General features: G+C 32.1%; 1 protein-coding gene across 3 annotated transcripts in view; it reads left to right on the top strand.

Moving 5' to 3' along the window:
- LOC144453780 (regulator of G-protein signaling 7-like) overlaps positions 1-22,618 on the top strand; it is a 115,573-nt gene that overhangs the window by 60,623 nt on the left and 32,332 nt on the right. For all 3 annotated transcript variants that reach the window (XM_078145136.1, XM_078145135.1, XM_078145134.1), the window contains exon 2: positions 20,878-20,974. In XM_078145136.1, the coding sequence (XP_078001262.1) occupies positions 20,878-20,974 (97 nt within the window). The remainder of the gene's footprint in view (positions 1-20,877; positions 20,975-22,618) is intronic.

Below are 22,618 nucleotides of genomic sequence, written 5' to 3'. Positions count from 1 at the left end.
TATTTCCTAAAAAAGCTAGAAATCACCAAAAATGAGTAAAATCATGAAAATTTAAATTTCATAAAATGCATACATTCTGATATCAAAGCATATGGTAATAATGTTGTCCAACACTAATAGTCTAAGACTTATATAATACTGTGAAAAAATAATGTCATCTGTTTCATGTTATTTTTGGGGTCTATAAATAGATTAGAATTAACCATAGAATTTTATCTACTATCTCTGTGAAAGTAGCATTATGTCTCCAACAAATAGAAAACAACATATGGTCGCCATGTTATTGTTCATTTCCACGAAGTGAAATTCCCTTATTTCACCTGTAAAAATTGTTATAATCTGTTTATCTTTACCTCAGTGACCTGGAAAGAACTGCCATTTTGTGAAACTGAAAGTAACGTCAGGTTTCTATATTTTGCTGTTATTGAATGACAAGACATACATCATGGCAGTAATAGTTGTTAAATTTGATTGAAAGTTCTAACATAATGTCAGTTACATTGCACATGCATAGGTGTATGTACATGGTGTTTTCACCATGTATGCACTGATGTGGGGGTTTATGTTCACATCAATCAGAATATCACTCTCTCTCTCCCATATGTGATGACAACTGAATCTTTTAAGCCATTGTTGACAACCAAAAGCATTGACAGTTCTAACTATCTCATTGTTATCAAGGGTGTCATGCACAGAACAGTGTGCAAATGCAACATGTACGGACATCTTACCTTATAATAAAATCTACTAAAATAAAACTACTACTCAAATTTTCGACTCATAATTATACACCACATTTAAAGCAGGACTGTACTATTAACTTAACAATTTAAAACATTTTTTAAAATTGTATATTCAAGAAAGGCAGTGCAACATTCTTGATATATTTGAAACCTCCGCATGTAACCCAATGTGATGATCATGTCATTAGGTGGGAGGTGATGAAAATAGTGTGTTTTAATGTTCAAGGTCATACAAGATGAGTTAAAAATGTGAACTCACAGCTAGCAGGAATGAAATGTTTGCAAAGGGAGTGTGTAAACGTGACAAACAGTAGTTAACAAGGTACCTGGACTTTCAACATAAGTCACAGTTTGAATTGTCTGTACTACCCAGTCACATTGTGATTAGGAAACAAGTGAAAAATAACTGTTATTTGTCATTAATACCCTTTATGTCATTTTTGTAAGTGATTATACTAGTAGTACATTTGAATTTTACTGAAAACTGACCTTGGACATCTTGTTCTCTCTGCAACTAGGAATCTGAGTCCAGCTTGAAATTAATAAGATTTAGAGAATGTACTTGATGAAATCATTTGAATCAGTGTTATTTTATAGTACAGAGACTTATAACCTGATTGAAAGTCAATTTTATGTTGAATATTGTACAAGAAAGTAGGCGATCATAAATCTCCTAAAGGAGTAAATTCCATAGGGTCTACAAAACACCATTTGTCTAGTATAGTTCCATATGTGACTGTGACATTTGTTGACCTTGTGGATATTCAGCATCTTACATGCAGTTACTATCAGTGTAATCAGTTATCTTATTTAACCATCATGAATATTTAATGAGTTTGCTATATTATGAAATCCTTAACGTATCATCTCTCCTATGATCAGACAAGGTAGGTTTCCCTTTCCATTATTCCTAGAGTAATTTCTTAATGAAATATCCATACAGCTGATATTTACCCAGATAACTATCCATTAGTAAACCAATAGATGAAATAAATCTATTCTTGTTTTCTTTTATAGGTAATAAATGCCAGATGAAGAATTAAGTATTTCTTGGTATCTAAATTATTTCTGATGACATCTGATTTTCATGTATGATAGGCATATGAAAACATTGAAAATGGGTACGCTAAAGCCTCTTTTCATGATATATGCTTTTTCATTTAATTTCATGCGAAGGGTAGAAAACAAATAATACCTAAAATATAATGTATATATTATGTACTGTGTCATGTACACATGATATAGTATTATTAAAATATTTAAATAATAGTTAATATTCTTTTTCTGTGACCTTTCAAGTTGTTTTGTAGAATTCAGTAATGCCCAAGTTTAAACATAAATGTATTCAAATGTTTTTTTTTTACTTGTTTGTGTTTTGTGTAAAAACGAAAGTCAGATGTGCCCAGGTATTCTCACAGCTAACATTAGAGTTGAAATAACATTCATAATGAAAGGATGTGATGTGAAATGGGTGAAAGATAATGTGATGGTTTCCCCAGTAACATGCATGAAACTGCATCTCAATTGATCCAATTGACTGAAACGAACCATTGATGTATTCATACCAAAATAGATTCAGTTTAAACTCAGTCATTCCAAATTCATTGATGTTGGTTTAAGTTTCATAGATTTATTCCACAAGTATAGGAGGTATTTGATAGTAGGTATATTGACTGCCTTTGTGTCCATACATTTCTCACACTGACTGACTGAGTGAATTATGAAAAGCAATATGGAGGACAGCCTTAATGACAAGTCTCTTGCCCTTGAATGAACCTACTCTCATCTTCAGAAAGCATTGCAGGTATTTTTAAAATGACACAAAGAGACATGAATCAATAACTGTTACATCAAACCCTTGTAAATTTTCATTATTTCATATAAATATATATATATATATATATATATATACAGTTGACGATAAATTGTTTCTATTACTACTTCAGTTTTTTAAATCAAATATGTGTGATTTCAGGCACTGTTGTAACAGTTGTAGCTTTATTCTTCAGGACATATGTACTTAGCAATATTTACAGCTGTCTTTATAGTCACAATGGCTGTTCTCTCTTTGAAAAAATGAGAATGTTAACTTCTTTCTTATAACAATTAATGTATTCATCATTATTGATCAATAGATAATATACATCACATGTTTACTTTAACTTATAAACGATGACATTTGAAAATATGTATGGTCATATGAAAGATGTGATGCTGCCCACATCTCAACTGAAGTTTCCATCTGAAAATTGCTAAAGCGTAGCCTTGGAAAGATACAGGCAAGATGTCTGCCTAGTTGAGCTCAGCGTATGATATGACTGTAGATAGTACAATTTAACCAACATGGTGAGTAAAAGGGAAAATGAACAATATCACTAGTCAGATCTCTTGACTGAAAAAAGATAACTATCAGCCACGATATTAGCATTTGAGTGACCATATTGTGGGACATACTGTCTTTATCCCTCCTGAGCTCTTAAAAATGAAAAATGACTTCAAAATGGATGTAAATGACTCTGAAAAGAGCACTTCACTACTAGTGAATACGTGTCAGGTATTGATTAAAGCACTTTAATCTCATGGTGTAGCTTTCAGCTAGTTGTGTTCTTGATGCAGTTATCTTTTACAATTTGATCAATCTTTCAAATGTAGCCTCAGATATTGAAACTGGAACACATTTTTAAGACCTAAAATGTTGTATTTTAACAAGAAAAGTACGTTGACATGGCTGTATAGGAAGTATAGTAGGCCTTTGTGAACTTTAATATTAAAACCTTTTCATGTAAAAAACTCTTCAAGTGTAAAAGCCATCAGAATTTCATTGTCATAGTGTGTTTATAGAGATAATACTCAAGCTAGACATTTTTACAAAGCACCTTATCAATATTTGATACTGAACATTGCTGTCTCACAGCAATTTAAGAAGCTTATCATGTGCAATTCTGCTCTTTTGTAGTGATAGGATATGAATAGAAGATCCACTGATGTATTAGCAGTACTTTGAAGTATAGAAGTCTGTCAAATTGTTTTCTTTCTGTTGTTTATCATTGAAATTTCAACAACTGAATTGGTCACAATAGATGAATTTCTTTCCATTATTGCAATTATTTTAAGGGTTTGTAAATGGAGGAGTCTTATGGTTGTTAAATAGATTAACTGTCATCTAACCAGTAAATGAATGTGTAGATATGTTGATGAATAGTGATACAAGCAATGCATTGCATGCAGGTTTATATTGAAAGCAGTCAAAGTTGACAAGCTAATGTATAGCCTGTACTTTTTGAACCCTTGAATTCTTATATAATTCATAATGAAAAATGGATGTTGGTTTTCTCATTAGTATTCTGTACTTGTGTGATATTCATGGGTTTTACAGTCTTGTTGATCACAATTTGCTCATTTTCTTTCCACTATTTATACAAGGGATGAAAAACAAAGTATGAGACAAAGCTTGATTTCCAACTTGCAGAGTAGTCTTTTGAAGATATCTCTTATATGAACCATAATGCTGACTATGACTTATTGCAGTCATGTAGTAAAGTTGAAAGAACTGTGTAACTGTAATCCTTCAACCCCAGAATTTGGTCAACACAGTAAACGGTGGGCCGGGAATAAACTATTGAGTAGCAAACATCATTTAACTAGTACATCAAGGATTATAAAACCAGATACTTCAAGCTCAGATATCAACTGAATTTCATGTAACTTCTTCCATGATAACGTTTGCATGCACACTTTTTGTTTTCATTTTCATTTCTCTTGCCCTGTGGTAACAATTTAGGCACTTTTATAATGTACTCATGTTAACATAATTCTGAATGATCTACAGTATACTTGTTTTTATTGCAGCTTTGAGTTTCAGATTACCTGAACAGAACTAGTGAAATTGTTTCATGAGATGTATCAGTGTTTTTAATTATGCGCTATATCAAAGACATTAAAAATTGCAATATTTGATTTGCATGATCCAATAAACACATCTGTACATATGGCAATAGAGAGATGTACAGTTACAATGCAAACAGGCAGGAAACAATAACTATGTAGTAAATTACAAATGTTGTCATATGCAACTCTTGTCCAAAGAATTATGCTTAATCAATCTTGGCATAACTTCATATCGATAATGCAAAGGAAACATGATCTCCATGGAATATATTCTTCATCAATTTTATATGACCTGAAATGATACCATCTACATGTATAAAACTTTATAGCATAACTGAAATTGCTACACATATTGATATGTATTACATATTACACAGTAACAGTATATCTACTATGTACGCTATTAAGTATGCAGCATTCTACTTTTTAAAGCACAACTTGATGAACTGAAATATATAGGGTGGTGTAAAATGTGAGTTTTGGTCAAAAGATTTTAACCCAATCACATTAGACAGATTGATATGATATTTGGAGTGTCATAAAGCTTAGTGCATTACGGAAAAATGTAACTTGCATTTAACAGAAAGGAACTCAAGTACACATACAACCATGATTAGACCCACATCAATAGTTAACAGAGGAAATAGTAGTGTTGGACTCTCACATGGCAATGTCTGGAGAAATTTGATGAACTATGATTTTCAGGGAAAGTTATTCCCTAAGGCTCATTCTACTTATAGTCAGTTGTGCTACAACACCATTGGTGCTGTTGTACTTTATGATTCATCTACATTGATCTGCAGAATGTAAAAGGTGAATAAAACTGGGCCTTGTGTACTTTTGAATTAAGAATTTCAAGCAATTACTGTTGATTATGTTGCTGAAATGGCTATTGTAAATATCTTTGAATTCATAGGACAAATAGATTGGACAATGTGACTCCATGCTAAATGCTTTGGTGCATTGTAATGAAATGGAAATAAAATTAGTGTGCCAGTATATGTGGTAATCAGTTGAAGGCCACTACATTCAGTCAAGATTGGCATGCATGGCTATGAAAGGAATTGCAGTAGTTTTCACATGTTGGGGATGAGAAAAGAAAAGTACAAAATCAATTCGGTGTTGTTTTTGTTTTCTTTATAAAAATTCTTGCAATTTTGTATTTTTTGGGAATAGGATAAACAAACAAAACTAGGCTACTCACATTTTAATTGACAACTATATTATAACTTACCTTAAATTACACTATAAGGCAAGTTTGTGAGAATATCCTGGATAAAATACAACCAGTAAGAAAAGAAATAAGCCTCCATATATACAGCATGGCAACAAAATTGCACATGTAAAAGAATACATTTTTAAATTACGACTTTGATATCCATTCCGAGATAAAGCATTTTCTGCTTATGAAGATGAAATTTGGACGACTAGTGTGGAAAGGTCACTATCCACTGCATGTATATGTCTAACAAGAAATAATGTAAGTGTTCTTCCGTGTATGAAGGGAGATTTATTGTAAAGCGTACATTGTAAGGAGAAAGTACAAGCCTAAATTGACATTCTCTACAGAATCTTTGTATTCATGCACTGAGTCAGTAAGAAGGAAAAGCATGCAACTAAGTAATATGAATTGAATGAAGAATAGCTGGTGAAATTAACTGATGAACAGAACTCCTTCCATTTGTTCACTGTGACAAAATGCATTTGAGAGCAACTGCTTGGTTTGAACAGATCTATAAATGAAAGCCAAGAGGTCACATTTCTACTTTACATGGTCTTGTGTGCACAGGTACATGTTAATAGAGGTCAACGTATTAGGAACTAAGTATTCACTCATTCTCCAGTTGATGCATCTTTTTGACAAATAAATGTAACACTTTCTGATTTAAATTCAAAGTAGACAATCTAATGGAACGGCTACTAATATGTCACAGTCATGTCTATGTCACATTTAGCAATTCTCTATACGTTCTTGAAATTGACCTTTTTTTGTATCCAACTATTTGCGGCCTAATTCAATAAAACTGTCAATTTTAGAAATGTACTTTTTTTATCAGATATTACACTGAAGACATGCTGATGGAGAACAAAAGATATAACAAAAGTCTTTGTGTACTTTATTGTTTATTGAAATGTGTGGGTGGACAATAAAAACATTTTTTATTTCAAATTTCCCACATAGTAATCATATACTGTGTAATCTAATATAATATCATGTAAAAATAATACACAGCTAGCAGTATAAATTTTTGCCTGAAGTCAATTTTGAATATTTTTGATTTCTGATAGAATGATGACATTTAGCCCTTCCTGTCCACACTATACTCTGAACAATTCATTATTCATAAAAATAAACAATTAAGCTCCATATATTGTGTCTTTCATGATTTTTTTTTTCCTATGCACTCTTTCTTTCTGGGAATGTTTTGTTGGACAATTATTTCTCAATTTAATATTCATTGTGTCAGGTATAGGTTTCTACAGGTGATTGTATCTCCTGGTTGCTTTTATCTTCGTTTCATAATGAGTACAGTTTGTATGATACATCACAACCCATATCTTTGCTGTGATTGTTTGCGAATGTATTAAGCCATTGGCCAGGTAGCTTCGAATCATTGCAACACTTCTCTCTGATATCAAGATAGCATTTAGTAACCACAAACTGAATATTAAATAAGGTGCTTTGACAGTCTCTATACATGATTTCTGAATCCCTACAACCTCATATTTACCAACGATACTTACTTGTTAAAAAGCTTTCATAGAAAGTGTGTGCTAAGAGCATAATTTGGGAGACTTGAGTTTTAGAGTGATATTCATTACATCATACTTGTTTAAATTTTACATGATTTTTTGAAATTCTCAAAATTGATCACATACAAATTTTATGACAACTAGTGCTATATCAGTCTCTGATAATTTCCAGTTCTGAAAACATTACTATTAAAGCAAGAAAGTAAAATGCATTGTTACGTTACAAGTGATATGCAATGGGATATCAACAATAGGTAGGATGTTTAGATTGACAAGACAAGGTTACCCATCATTGATATCTGAATTAGGTCTGAAATGGGATTTTTGGGTCAAATGGCTTACTCAGAAGCACTGAGTTGATAACTCTTTAAGACGGAGAAGTACCTAAGGGTACTTGAGTAAAGAGGTATGATGAGGTACACTGTGCTACTCTTCAAAAACAGGAATATTAAATAATAGCAATAGTTATCATGCCCATAGTAATGGCTAAATGAGGGAGTTTTAGGCCAGGTATGTATGCTTACAGGTAAACTTGAGTTTCTGAAATCCTTAGCAAATATGTCAACTTTAAGTTAATTGTTTCTTTTAAAAGTAAAAGCATTTATTTCAATATAAGCAGATGTACTTGATATTGTCATTGATGTTACTGTTTTAATACCATGATTCACCATGTACTGTATGCTTGCAGTGTCTCCGTGATGTCTTCAAAGGTGCACAGTACTACTGCAGTAATAAATTATAGTGGATTAAATGTAAATCTATCAAATGATACTGAACTTTAGGCAATACAATTTATACTGTAACATGTGTTGGTCAAACAGTAAGTGCACTTTATATGTATTATAAAATACAAGAGAAAACACACAGCTGACCATACTTAAAATGGCCTATCAATAATGTATGATAACTAGTTTGTTGTTTGTGAAATTACAAGAAATGGTTAATGAACCATAACATGAACAGTGCACTGTGCACATGTACTTGGAATGAGTTTCCAGCAATAAATCAACCACGCTTATGATATTCTTGTGGCATACTTGTTATGATGTGTATAATGTGAATTGGCGAAAAAAAAGGCTAGCATTTGCCGAAAATGGGAGCTTTTGATGTGACATTTGTCATCTTATTCTTTTTTTTAGATTTTTAGCACAACTGAGCAATATTCAGTATCTGTCATGGCAAGTTGTCTGTCTGTCAGTGTCGTGTGTGAGTGAGTGAGTGAGTGAGTGTGTGTGTGTGTGTGTATTTTGCATTTTGCTAACAGTTCATTTGACAGCAGGAGACAATCACATGTTCTGTTGCTAAGATATGAAAATCTATTAAGAGTTGACATAGGTATGTTACATATTGTTATTGCCAGTTGAGTATCATTCACACCTGCAAGCTATTTGATGAACAAAGACTTATTTGTTTGGTATGGCAGTTATATATTGTGTATGAACTCATTATAGTTGTGGTTATCTTTATTGTTGTTCATGTTAATATTGTTGTTCATGTTATAAAATGAAGTGTATATGTTGTAATGAGGAATAATTCATGGTAACTATGCTGTCTAAATCTACATGTTACAACTTTGCAGTGTCAACCACCAAATTCATTAAACAGCAGTTTGATCATCCAGATTCATATAACTTACCAATTCATATATTAAACTTAACTTTATATACAAAGTTTGTAGGCATAAACCTGCAATCACATGAACTTACATTATACAATGGGTTTTTAGAGAAATATTTTCTTATTTAAAATAACTCCTTTAATAAATTGTACAATTAGGAATGCAGTATTTAATGCAAGAATGTGAGGTTCATGTAAAGTTGTTTTTAACATATGTTCACTTGTTCTTTTCTCTGAGGTGTGTTTAAACAAATAGAGAACGTCATATATAGAACCATTTTTACATATTCACTTGTTCTGTTTTCTTCAGGGTGTTAATCAAATAAAGAACATCATATTTAGATGACAACCACCTGCTTAGTTGCTAGGATATGAAGCCATGTTAAGAGCTCGATAAAAGTATATCATTCAAGTCAAGTGTCATTTGCACCTGAAACTATGACTCAAAAGGCTTGCCTAGTTGGATTTATGAAGGAACTAGATATAAAAGAAATGTACACTGGGTTTACTTGGGAGATGACTTACGTAGAGAGTATTCTAGATTATTAGAAGTACATTTGTATATATTAGGAATAGTGCTCTGGGTAGGGGTGAGAGTGGAGGTAGATAGCATACTAGGATGGTATGCTTCCAAGTAGAGGTACTCCTTATGACTAGAACTTATTATGCTGAAATATTAAGATATTACAGGGCTTACAAAATATAGTGTATATTAATTATTCAAAAAGGAGTCATTATCATGACAATTGTAACAATGAATTCTGTGTACTTCATTTTCTCTGCTGTTCTTTGAGTCTTCTTCATCCGCTTTTATTGGTAAAAATTTGTAAATGTAGTTTTTGTGAAGCTGGCATATGCTTCAATACCAAACTTATACTGACATAGTAATGGGGACATCCTTGTCAGGGTAGATATCATAACCTTCTATGGAGTGAAGTATGTGAGAAATTCTACTGTAGCAATCTTTACTGTTGTATATTACAGTTTCAACTATTGTTTCAACATCTTATTAAATAAGTGTACTTTAATAGTCCTGTAATGAGAGTATCATAATTAAAACTAAAAGAACACAATCCACTGATTAGGTGAAATATTATTAGATAGTATAATAATAATATCAAAACTTTAGAAATGCTAACAACAAGTATAAACTTTGACACTATGATGTTCATACTGTGCTAATGTTGAGGTCAATTCGGTAACATTAAAATTATGAAAACTTCATATTATATTTTGTCATAAATTATGAAATATTCAATGCATGTTCTTCATAAATAAGTGACATTGATAATTATAAATTATTCTCAAATTATCAGTGATGTAATTTAACATACAAGTACATGTAGGTGGAGGTTTACCCAATCCATTTGAAGTGTTTAAATACAGTGATAATCAAAATCATTCACCAAAGCCCAACACACAAAGCTGTCAGTTTTCAAGCATTAGATTAGCAGGAAATTTGAAATGACCACATCTAAGTTCATGACAAACAAGACTTTTTGATTGAAGAATTGAGTTTTAATCTTTAGAATTATGAGTATTTTAATAATGCAAGACTGATGTAAGGCATTATACATATATAAATCACATCATTAAACTTGTCAATCTGCTTGTCAATAAAAATGACAGTACTTCACACAGTCCATCCATGGTAATTTCCTTACTGAGCTATGAAGGTGACAGTAAGCCAACTGATTGATTGGCAGGTATTGTACCCTCTGTCAATAGATTTGTGAAATACATCCATTTGCTTTGTGGGATGTGCTCTTAATATATTGGCTTTTAATATCTTGGTGATTCACAAATATTGTAACAGGTGGTGTGTACTATGAATCCTTCGACCCTACTTCATTGTGAAGTAGCCTCATCCAGCTTACCGTGACAATAGGCATATTCCATTATGTTGATGCTATGGGGATGGGTAAGAAAACAAAGCATATGTAATGATGTGAAACAAACTCCTCATCATCACCAGTGATGGTTATGAATCCAATTTGTAGAAGTCAAATAATCTGAAGGCATGTTCATATTTCATCAGTGGGGAGGAGGGGGTCTAAAGAAAAATGCACAACTTGTATACTTAGGTCTGTATTGTAACACTTGAATTATTACATTAAAGTCAGCAGAATAAATTAATTGTGTGATTTTGATGCCATACCTTTGTTTTGGGTTGATAGTAGATTACCCAATTGTCAGAATCATACAGTCTCATCAGATCTTTTGAAAACTGTGCACAATAACAGGAGAAATATGTTATGTCAACTTGTTTGCATTTATTAATCCAACTGTGAAGTAGCAGTACTTTAACCTAGTTTATATAGAATTATATATTTGCACTCTGTTGTCATGGCAATCCAAACAGAGTATTGAGAAAGCAGCAACCCATTACACAGTCTATAGGGACTAATTATAGAACTGTGAATTGAAACACTATGGTGTGAGATTCTCACAACTTTATATTCTTACCTTATAGGCTTGCTTTGTTTGAACTAATTTATCTTAGCAATTATGATGAATGTATCTTAAATTTCAGTGATAATCATTCAAGTTTTGTTTAATAAAAAAGAATGGTTTGGTCCAACTGAAGTTTATCGATCTCTGTTTTTAAAATGGTAAATTATGCCTAGGAGTATATTTATACCAAGTGTTCTCTATAAGTGATGGCATGGCGCGTCAGGTTTTAATTAAAAATATCTACACAGTATGGAATGATTTTAATTAAACACATCTACAAAGAGTATGGAATGATTTTAATTAAAAATAGAATGGAAAACCGAAAGATTACAGGTAAACAGGAAATAGAAAAATTAAAGGGTTTACATTCTCATTCTGTTACCAAATTACAGGAAGTATAAAGAAGGGTAGGGTGAATGTGAATAATATATTATGACCACGATAGTGGTGTATTGATGTGTTACCTTGTATAAGTATTAACCTGGCATAATTCAAATAAGTCAATATTTGATTAAGGGAGAATATGTAAGTGTACATTTACGAATATGTGTTGGAAATGTTATTCTTGAAGAAGGTTCAATATGGTTACAATGGATAAAAAGCAATATGGCTTTACAAAGTATCATACCATACTGTCTATATATATAGACACTTCACTGTTCTATACAATGGAGTTTCGTTGTAAATGTATGTACTAAAAGAGAGTTTATCGGAGTTCATATTAGTAAGAATGGAAAGATTGTAATGTATTGATTTTCAAGGTGTAAATGCTGAACAGTGTAAAAGTTGAGGGGTCATGAAATTTTTAACAAAAGCAGATAATAGGAAATTGAAGTCATTTTTTGTAGTCATATTTTGCAGATATACAGATATACGATATTGTCCATATGATTTGATTCTTCAAAACAATTGCTGTATCATATTTCAGTTTAGAAATTATAACAACTTCAATGGCCAAATAAATTTCCTTTCTGAAAATATTGAATTCTCTTCTGAAAAATTACAGAAATGGTCAAATAAGAAGTGTAATGCACTTATCGAAGAAAGCCAAATTATATAGGTATCCTACAACTTGGAATATGTAAAAAGTGTATGTAAAAATGACAAGTGTTGCCAGCTGGAGTGAAATGTTATAAGAATTGGTATAGCAATGATAATTTGTTTAAAATGTTCAAGATAGGATAAAAAGTGCTAGAACATTTTTCATTTGTATTTAAGTTGGTTTCTGGCATTTTAGGTTAGAGGTAGTTTTCCTACAGTGTCTGTGATTTCAACTGACATTTCATTGCAAAAAGTAATAGAAACCTCTAGTGTGCAGGAGGGCTTTTCACAGTTTAGCTGATTCTGCATGTTTCAGTTAATACTCAGCTGGACACGGTGACTTTTAAGAGTGGCACATACCCATGCAGTCATGAATGTAGTTGTAGTACATGTGACTGCATATTCTTCTCAACATATCTCTGATCATTGTTGAGGCATTTTATATATAAGCCCTATCCTCTAAGAGAATATTGAAACCATGCATACATACATACATGTACATACATACATACATACATACATACATACATACATACAACAACTGACTAAAACAAAAAGAAAATGATCATAGTATAACATTGTTTTGAAAATAGCAACCAGGCATTTCAACCATACACATGACTATTAGAAAAGACAAGTAAATATATAATTTTAATAGCAACTAGTAAATATGGAAAGTTCAAATTAAAATGGCTCTAATACTGCTGTTTTAATGTTAATTAAGATACTGACTGTATTACAAATGAAATATGTTATGCATGTTTAATCATTTCATTAGATCCAAAATGAGCATAGCTTTCCTGTAATATGTATTTGACTTGCCATCATGATTGCCACATTCGTGACTTGGATTTTTTCTATCTCACTTTAATAGTACAGATACAGTATGTTAAACATATCCTGATAGTTACTACTCAGCATGTACCCTATTTATATTCATTAAAAAATATTATGATAAGTGTCTCTAACAGTGTTTCCCTGTATTGTCATTGTCTCCCATGAAATACATGTTTTAATATTCAAACATTATCAAAAATGGCCTGTGTAAAAAATAATGGAAAGGAGAGCAAGAAAATCCTTTGTCGTAATTACATCAAGGGAATGATATTGATGATAACTTAATATTCTGAAGGATCATTGAAATGGAAGAAACAGTAGGTCCCAATGGAGCAATGGTCTTTAGGAAATTGTTAATAAATGTTGTTGGTCAGGTCTAGTGGGAAATAAAGGGATTTATTGGTTTTTGAACCAATTAGACTTTGATGACTTTCATGTAGATCAAGGGGAAATCATAGTGTTATTAAAACATAATCAACAGTCAACACTGTGTATGGTGGACTGGATTTGTAGATCATTGTTTGAAAATTACTTTCAATATTTAAGAAGTCATGTGATGGTTATGTATTTTCAGATAGCGCAAGTTGGAGATAGCAGTTAAAAGGCATTGAAGTATCAGTTTAATAAACCCCTCCCTGCAATAAACAAAACAAAACAAAATAAAAACAAACTAAATTTTACTGGATGAATTGTAGTTCATAGCTAACCTCTGAAAAGGGCATTTAGGTTATCTAAAATATGTCATGATAAATACATTCAAACCTTACCAATACCTGTAATCAGAAGTATAATAATATGATGTATATAACCTGTTGAAATTTACATTAATTATTTGGATGTTGTGCACTTCCATGTGTTATTATCAATGTTTTCATCCCACTCCTTGACATTATGCATGAAATTGTATAATATAAAAAGCATCACATGGTCACCATTACCTACTTTCCAAGGTAACTTGGTAGCATTTTTGGAGTCATTTATATGCCATGTCACAGTATACAAATGTCAACTGGCTGTGAGGGCAATAGCATACGTCTGTTCAACGCGAGGGCCTGTCGATCACCTCAACATCAACCTATTTCCTGAGGGCGAAGCCCAAGGGAAATAGGTTGATGTTGGGGTGATCGACAGGCCCGAGGGGGGAACTGACATATGCTATTGCCCGAACAAGAGGCCAGTCAACATTTGTTTTAAAACACATCTCATTCATACTATTATAATAAACCTGACACTACAGACACATCATTTGCCGCCATGGCCATTGACCCGTCTGAATATTTGTCGTCTGCAAGGAAGACGCTCACGCATGCGCAATGGGCGGACAATAGTCCACTCGACTTTTCATTCATGGAACTATTGCCCTATGGGGCAATAGATCGTCATTTCCCGGGCAACAGTATTCAAATTACGCATACCACGTGACAGGGCATTGACCAATCGCAACATGACTCACGCAGATGATGTGTTATAATCTGAAATATCAGTTGATTCATTCATCTTTGTATTTGATGTGTGATGCCACAAAGTCCCCTGTCATGGACATATGGCTAATTTTGTTAGGAGAACCAACATTTTCCATTAACATGGAAAACCAATTCATGTAGGTTGTTACCAGTGAGGATTTAACAAGCACAAAGTGCCTCAAGTAATGTAAGCCCATGTTACTGTTTATTAGAGACTAAACCACACCCTCTCTAGTTGACCTAGTATTTGACTATAGCATGGTGAAAATAAACATATAGTCTCGCTATTAATATCATAAATTATCCAAAGTATCTCATTAATATTCACCTACTACCACTTAACAAAAGTTACCAGTATATTGTTTTAAATGTGCATTTGCATTGGCTGGAATCAGATTTGGTAAACTGAAAACTATGATTTACTACAAGAGTTAATAAAATGAGACATTAGTACAACTGTCTCACCGTAAGTTTAATTTCTCCTCAACTAATTTATACCTTTGGCAGACACTATTTTATCTATTTGGAAATTGAACTTGTATCATGAAATCTTACCTCCAAAATGATCCACAATGAAAGTATAAATATCATTTCAATGGTATTTGTCAATATTTTGTCAAATGATGTAAATTCAAAAATAATTCTGAGGTGCTGAGTGTTCAAAAAAAATATTCACAGCTATTGTAGACAAAGAATATATTGAGATATCATGATGTTTTCTAGTTACTGTTTTCTCAAATAATATTGCAGTATCATCTATTCAAGTTTGTACAAAACATTTCTTGTTCTTAATATTTGAATGAAGTGAAAGACAGCGAAGAATCACCTCAGAAAGAGGATGTCTGGTGTTTAGTGAGGTAATTTTGTATACCTTTTCAAAATTACCTCAAAGCTAAGCCTTGCAGATATAGACAATCGTTTAATTAAAAGATTTTTAATCCTAAAAAGGAAAACTTGATATACAAGCTGTCCATGATGATATACATCGATCTACTTCTAAATTTAAGATGGAAGATTAACATAATATTATTTACCTATTAAGCCTTGGAAATAGCCTATTTCAGGATGAAAATATGAAATTTGTGGTTATAATAATTGTATTGTTTGGTACCTCATACTCATATTTGTCAACCCTTTGTCTATTATAGTTTATTTTACATGAACTTGTTTTAAAAATGATGAAGAATGTATTGAAATGTATAATAAAAATGCTTTTGAAATATTCGACTAACAATCATAATTATTTTGGTATTTTTATATTCTGAATATTCTTATTTTTGTCTTGTATAATAGTAGTTTTGTCTTTAATTGTCATCCGTCATTGCGTGACACGTCTCTGTATTAAAGCTAGTATTATATTGAGAATGCACTTAATTATGAAATGTAACAAACTGGGTTTCCTGTACTTAATAGCTAAAATTTCTATGTGTACATCAGATGAATGTAATAAGCCGTGACATAGTTTTGAATTGCAAAGTGTAAAGCTTAATTAATCATCATCTTGTAGGAAGTACTACAAATAACTAAGTGAGATTAATATATTTCTTCATGGGAAAAATAATGTAGTTCTTATCCATAATGCCTCTGGAAGAATGCTTTCCATGAATATTGTCGGTAATTTCTACATCATTGCTAGTTTGACATAGTTTTTCCTGGAACTGTCCATGAATATTTGATAAGTGAGATGAGAATTTATTGAGTAGAAAGTATAGAATTTGATTGTATGCATTCAGTAGGTACCTTGGCACCAGGGTATCAAATGATTTGCTGCTCATAATAATTTTTCCTTCTCATTACACATTGAAATTTATGCCTTTCCTAGCTTTGCAAAGTAATGATATTTAATTTACTCATTGAAGAAAAACAACAGATTTTTACCAGATTAAATTAAAGTTAATATAATATATATGGAGCAACTGTAGCCACAGTAACAATGTTCACCATCATGTGCTTCATGGATAGCTTATGTAAAGTATTTGTACAGATGTGATATATGATAAGCAGTCTTATTTGCATATATATTTACCTGTAAAGTTATCAAATTGCAAGAATCTATTGTGATTTATGACGAGATAATTCAATAAAAATATATGTCTGACCTTAACTGTGCACTGCCTTTCATACAACAAATGGCTCTTGGAATAAACTGATGAATGCATGCATAAATTGAAGCCAGAGATATCATTATTTAGGAAGCAAGTACTGAAATGATATTTAGAGGCTTATCAGAACTTTACTGAACATCATATTATATAGTTAAGGATGTAATATTTTACCTTAAAATGTAATAATAACTGACAGCATGGGAATTTTAACAGCGGAAGAGAATATTCATAATTTGGTATCTCACATATTACCTTTATAGTTCAATATAATGACAATTGAATGATGTATATATATAAACTATTATATGGAACAGAAAAAAATGACATGAAAATATAAATAAATCCTCACCATTTTACCTTTTTGAATGTGAAAACAATTTTTGAGGGCTAGCAGCTTAAACTAGGGTCAGTTGGGTGACCAGTGACACACCACTTTTTTATTTGGCTGTATATATGTAATGCAATATATAATATAATCAAAACAATTCGAGATCTTTTCCATTGTATCAAACAAATACTATGTGTAATGATCAAATCATGTTTTCTTTGTGAAACATTTATGAGTGGGCAAAGATATCAGGAAAGTATAGCAAAGAAAGAAAGCCTGCCATTATATCTTTAATGACCTTGACAATATTGTGTTAAAAATTAGCCAGCAGGAAATAGCCAGCACATAAATTGTTTGAGCTACAGTACATTGATGGCTGGTTGAACTTGCATGTACATGTACAATTGCAATGTGAAAAAAACGCAATTGTACTCAGAATATTTCTTAGTACTTATCAAACTCTATTGGTGAAAGAATTTAACAGAATGAGTGCTATTTACATATTGATTTTGATTTTTTACCCCACTGTCTTTCTTGAAAAATCAATACGTGGATTTTTGCAATGTAAAAAAAAGTATTGATTGTGTTGAAGTTATTTTTCACTAATATCGAGTTTGATGTCACATGTCAGCTATGTCATAAAGTATAATATTTTATGTTGTGAAGTTTTTCATTTTAATAATTTGTAATAGTCAGGTCAAGTATCAAGTTAGGTTATGGGATTTAAACAATTGATAGGAATAGTAAAACAATTTACCTGATTCATCTAATCCATTAGATATGAATACAGATTTTAAATTTGCAATTACAATTTCTTGTTTAGTTGAGTAAATATATGGTATATATATATATATAAATGCATGACTACTCTGAGGTAATGGTTTTAAAAAGAGAAGTTGCATGGATGCTGATCCAAATAAATTATGGTCTTTGCATGATTAAAGCAAGTGATGATTTGTGATCAGTTGATATGAAAGTTGTGGTAGATTGTACTGTTGTGTCATTGCTGCCATTTTAGACTTCTATCATTGATAGAAAATAAATGAAGATAAAATTGTAGTGAACCATTATATGAAAGGTGACCTTATGGTTGTCATAGTAGCATCCCTGTGTGCATTCATGCATCTGTAGATGATAATTACAAAATGTGGATGCAGGTAAGATGTGTTTATTGAAGATGCAAAGGGAGGAAATTCAGACTTAAGGGACAGAATATGACCTTGAAATTACTCGGTTACTATGACAATATGATGGCATGGCAGAGGAAGTGATCAGGGATTCATCATGTAAAGTAAACAAAGTACAGTCGAAATATCACACTAGACTTACATCCGCCATGACAGCTATCTTGTTTGATTATTTGAATTTCACTTGTTTGAAATATTTACGTAGGTCAATCAAGGCTTATCTCCTTAAGAATAAAACACATACAATTCATGACACAAGCTGTTACTGTTTGATGGGTTGTTGGAAGCAATAGGCACGATTTAGGATTACATTGTGAAAAGACTAATTAAAGAGTGTCTGCCATCAGGTACTTACAGCTATCTCAGATAGATTAAAAGCAGTAAAACTAAGACTAAGATACTCTGTTTCCAACAAGTAATATTGAAAACCGCAGCTGTTTTAGTCAAAAGACTAGCAAATTGGTGCGTACTCCTTTCCTTTCAAGATAATAGCTGTGGGAATGATTGTCCCCCTGAGTAGAATACTCAATAGAAAATGACTCAGAAATAAATAGTTGCAAGTTTTGTTATTGTGACATTAACCTCTGTGTCAAGATTTCAAGGTATGAACTGTGAAGTCTTACATTTAATTGTTTTGAAATATCAATTGCCCATATTTGTTTTATGTTTGTCATCCTTGATAACTGCGTGTTGTATGTCTGACTCAGTACTATGTATTTAAAATACATGCCACAACATGTGTGTTAATTCACTTAAGTTAAAGTCAACATCACTGTATAACGTAGTGGAATATTACATTGTGATCTTTTCAGTCTAGTACAAGGTGACCTTGTGAAACTTAAATTGATGTTTGTCTAAGTATTTGTTGCAAAGTCTTGTTCAAAGTCTGCTGAATCCAAATTAGGAGTTGAAAAGAAAACACAAATGGTAATTAATATTATTCAATATATTTCTATTTGCATGTATGTATGTTAAAGTAAGGTAAAAGATTACATGGGAACACTTTCATAGAGGACATGAATAATAGCTTTAGCTACAAAGAATCTGACAAGGTTGAAGATCCTCTGTCAACTGTTGAGCTGTTATGGATTTAGATTATGCAGACATGGCTTTCCATTTCAATAGAAGTCCACCTCAGTGTCACTATCATTTTAGTTCCATTGGTACAGCTGGATCTTTTACCTTGGAAGATGGGTGCTTCTTCTTCTATAATTACCATCAATGTCAATACTTCAAGAATCTAGACTTATAGCCTAAGTCTAGAGTCTTTTAGGTGGTAACATTTCTGTGAATATTCCATGGACCTCACACAGGACAGGGATATACAATTTGAGTGATAGCCACCACAAACATACAACAAATGTATCTCCATCATCATACATATACCTTGTATGTACATAAAGTTTCATTGAAGTCTGCCATAAAAGACTGTTTTCATTCACCAGTGCTTGAATCCAAAAAGAAATAAAGAATAATTTTGTGTTGTATTCTCCATATATCATGTACTGACCAGTCAGGTTTACATTAAAAAAATGTTCTCTGCACATCTTTGGCATTAAATACTCTATGTAAGGACAGCTGCTGTCTGAAATGATCAGAGCCTGTCAGACATGGTGTTACCATGGCAACACACACCAAATATGACAAGTGATAATCCACATCTGTTGAATAACGCTATGTCACAGGTTCCCTGTAAATATAACATAAAATGATAGTTCTAATAGTATGATTTGTTATTATGAAATATCAGCTGAGTGTCAGTCACATTGTTAGTTACAAGACTATATATGATGCATACTAGGAATCAACAAGAACCCTACTTTGTGGTGCAGTTGCTGTCATGAACTCAATGGAAGTTTAATTAATTCCATTATCATCTCGTATAATGTAAATGTCATGAATACCATAAAACTTAATATCATTCAAATAGACAAAAGAATGACGCTTCCCACCCCCACCCCATTCTCAATGTAAATGTTCGTGAAAAGAAATTTGACATGTACACATAAATCATGTCAAAATTTATAAATGAAGTCACAGTTTAATGTGTTGCACCATATATTTTGAATCATGATTAATAACAATATACATGTAACTACATTTGATGAAAATTTGCCAAAATATGTATCATGTTTGTGAAAGTAAACATGTAAGACTGAATGTTCATGGACTCTGGGCCTAATTGCAATGAGAATTGCTGCTTGTACACCCCTGCCAATTATCAACCTGGTCAGGTGACAACCATCCTCCTGAGTATCATGTGCACAACCTTCTGTGCATACAAAATACATGGCGTTGTATGGGAAGGCACACTATGCACCTTGGAACTGGTCACAGGTTCATGCTAATGACACATCAGCAAAAATTTGGTATTATGTTTCCATGTACTGTTTTTACAATGCAAGTAGAAATTTTTGTATAATTCATCTAAATCTTGTATTTCATATGCTATATTTTCAGATGGAGTCAGTTATACAACGTATGCAAGATGAAAAGAATGGTGTTCCAGTCAGGACAGTAAAGAGTTTTATGTCTAAGGTGCCAAGTGTGTTTACAGGTAAGTTGTGTCATTCAAGCCTGATATTCAGCATTTACTCGTAATGACGGTCGCGGTCTTGATGTTTGAGATATGAAATGAAAGTTATTCCAGTGTATCCGTTTGTCTGCTTGTCTGCCTTTGCCTTTCATTTGTGCATTCTCTCTCTCTCTCTCTCTCTCTCTCTCTCTCTCTCTCTCTCTCTCTCTCTCTCTCTCTCTCTCTCTCTCTCTCTCTCTCTCTCTGTCTACTCTTTTTGGCATGCTGTAGGCCTTTAATATATGCAGTGGCTCACATTTATATTAGTGATGAGTATAGACAACTAAAACCATTCTCATTGATCAGTTTGGTCCATTGTGAAAGTTGTAGGAGTGGTATAGTTTGGATGAGTAATGTTATTCTTTTCAGATTTTGTGCTGTGTTTGATATGTTAAACTATAGAGGAATTGAACAACAAGCCTAACTGCACAGGAAAGGTTATTTTTGGAAAAAGGCCCATGATCATTCACTGTCCTGTGTAATATATTATTTGAAAGTAGATCTTATCAAATTATCTTCTCTTTGAGTCACAAAGAGACACAGCTATCACTTTTATTAGTAAAACCACACATTCAATCGATTATACTATTAAATTTGATCTCAAAATATGAAATATACCATACCCATGCATTCACTTTGGCTCACATTATCAAATTAAATTGTTAAGTCGAATTTATATGAAATATGGAAATACATGTACATAGAAATGTATGGAGAATATCAAACCATAAAGTTTACTTGGGTAATGCAAAGAATTGTCAAATTTGGAAATCTGTTCTCCATATTTTGGTTTGTTTATTTGTAATGGAGAGATGTTTAAGTCCTGTGTCTCTATTCATGTACTACAAAAGGTAATAAAGATGTCAAGAGAACAGACACTACCTGCATTAGTTTACTCTAGTCTATTCAAGACCTGTTTTTTGTCCAGAAGTTGGTAAAAAAAAATGTACTGGTACTTAGATAATATGCATCTCTCAGTTATGGAGTGTGAGCAGGACTCTTTTGATATGTGTCGTGTTTGAAAGAATTTATTAATATATGTAGCTGTTTAACCTCACCCAGGATTAAACTATAAAATATTTTCATTATAATTATATTTTTCAAAATGATTATTTCATAAGTGAAAATCTTTTTAAATAATTACAATCTGAAGAATACTTCATTTCTCTTCAAAAAATAAAACATTTTGATGAAGAGTTTAATACTTCAACATGTTCAGTGAAATGTTGTTATTATCTTCTTCCTCTTAAGAGATTATACATGGAAATATATAAACAGAATATAAAATCAGGAAGCATATGGTCATTTTGTGAGGAATCTGTTATGCTGATAACCATTTTGTTGACTTTCATGAAGAAAACCATGTAGATTTAATGTTTCAGTGTATTTGATGGTTACATACAGAGTCTTCAGATGCTTAGATGTTGACCAAATAGCTGGCATAGTTTACCTGAATTACATGAAGGGTCATCATGTCAGTGAAATCCTATGAGATGCTATGTGGGTCGGATGGATAACATAGATTTCTAGATTGTCCTTGAAAGATTGAATATTGTCAAAACAATTCTGGAAAGCCCTGAAAAATGGAATATATTTGACATGATCAGACATAAAATGTTGAAAATT

The sequence above is a fragment of the Glandiceps talaboti genome, chromosome 2, assembly GCF_964340395.1.
Source record: "Glandiceps talaboti chromosome 2, keGlaTala1.1, whole genome shotgun sequence".
Taxonomy (NCBI): Eukaryota; Metazoa; Hemichordata; class Enteropneusta; family Spengelidae; genus Glandiceps; species Glandiceps talaboti.
Note: the sequence above shows the minus strand (reverse complement) of the source record. Positions and strands in the feature narration are given on the sequence as shown.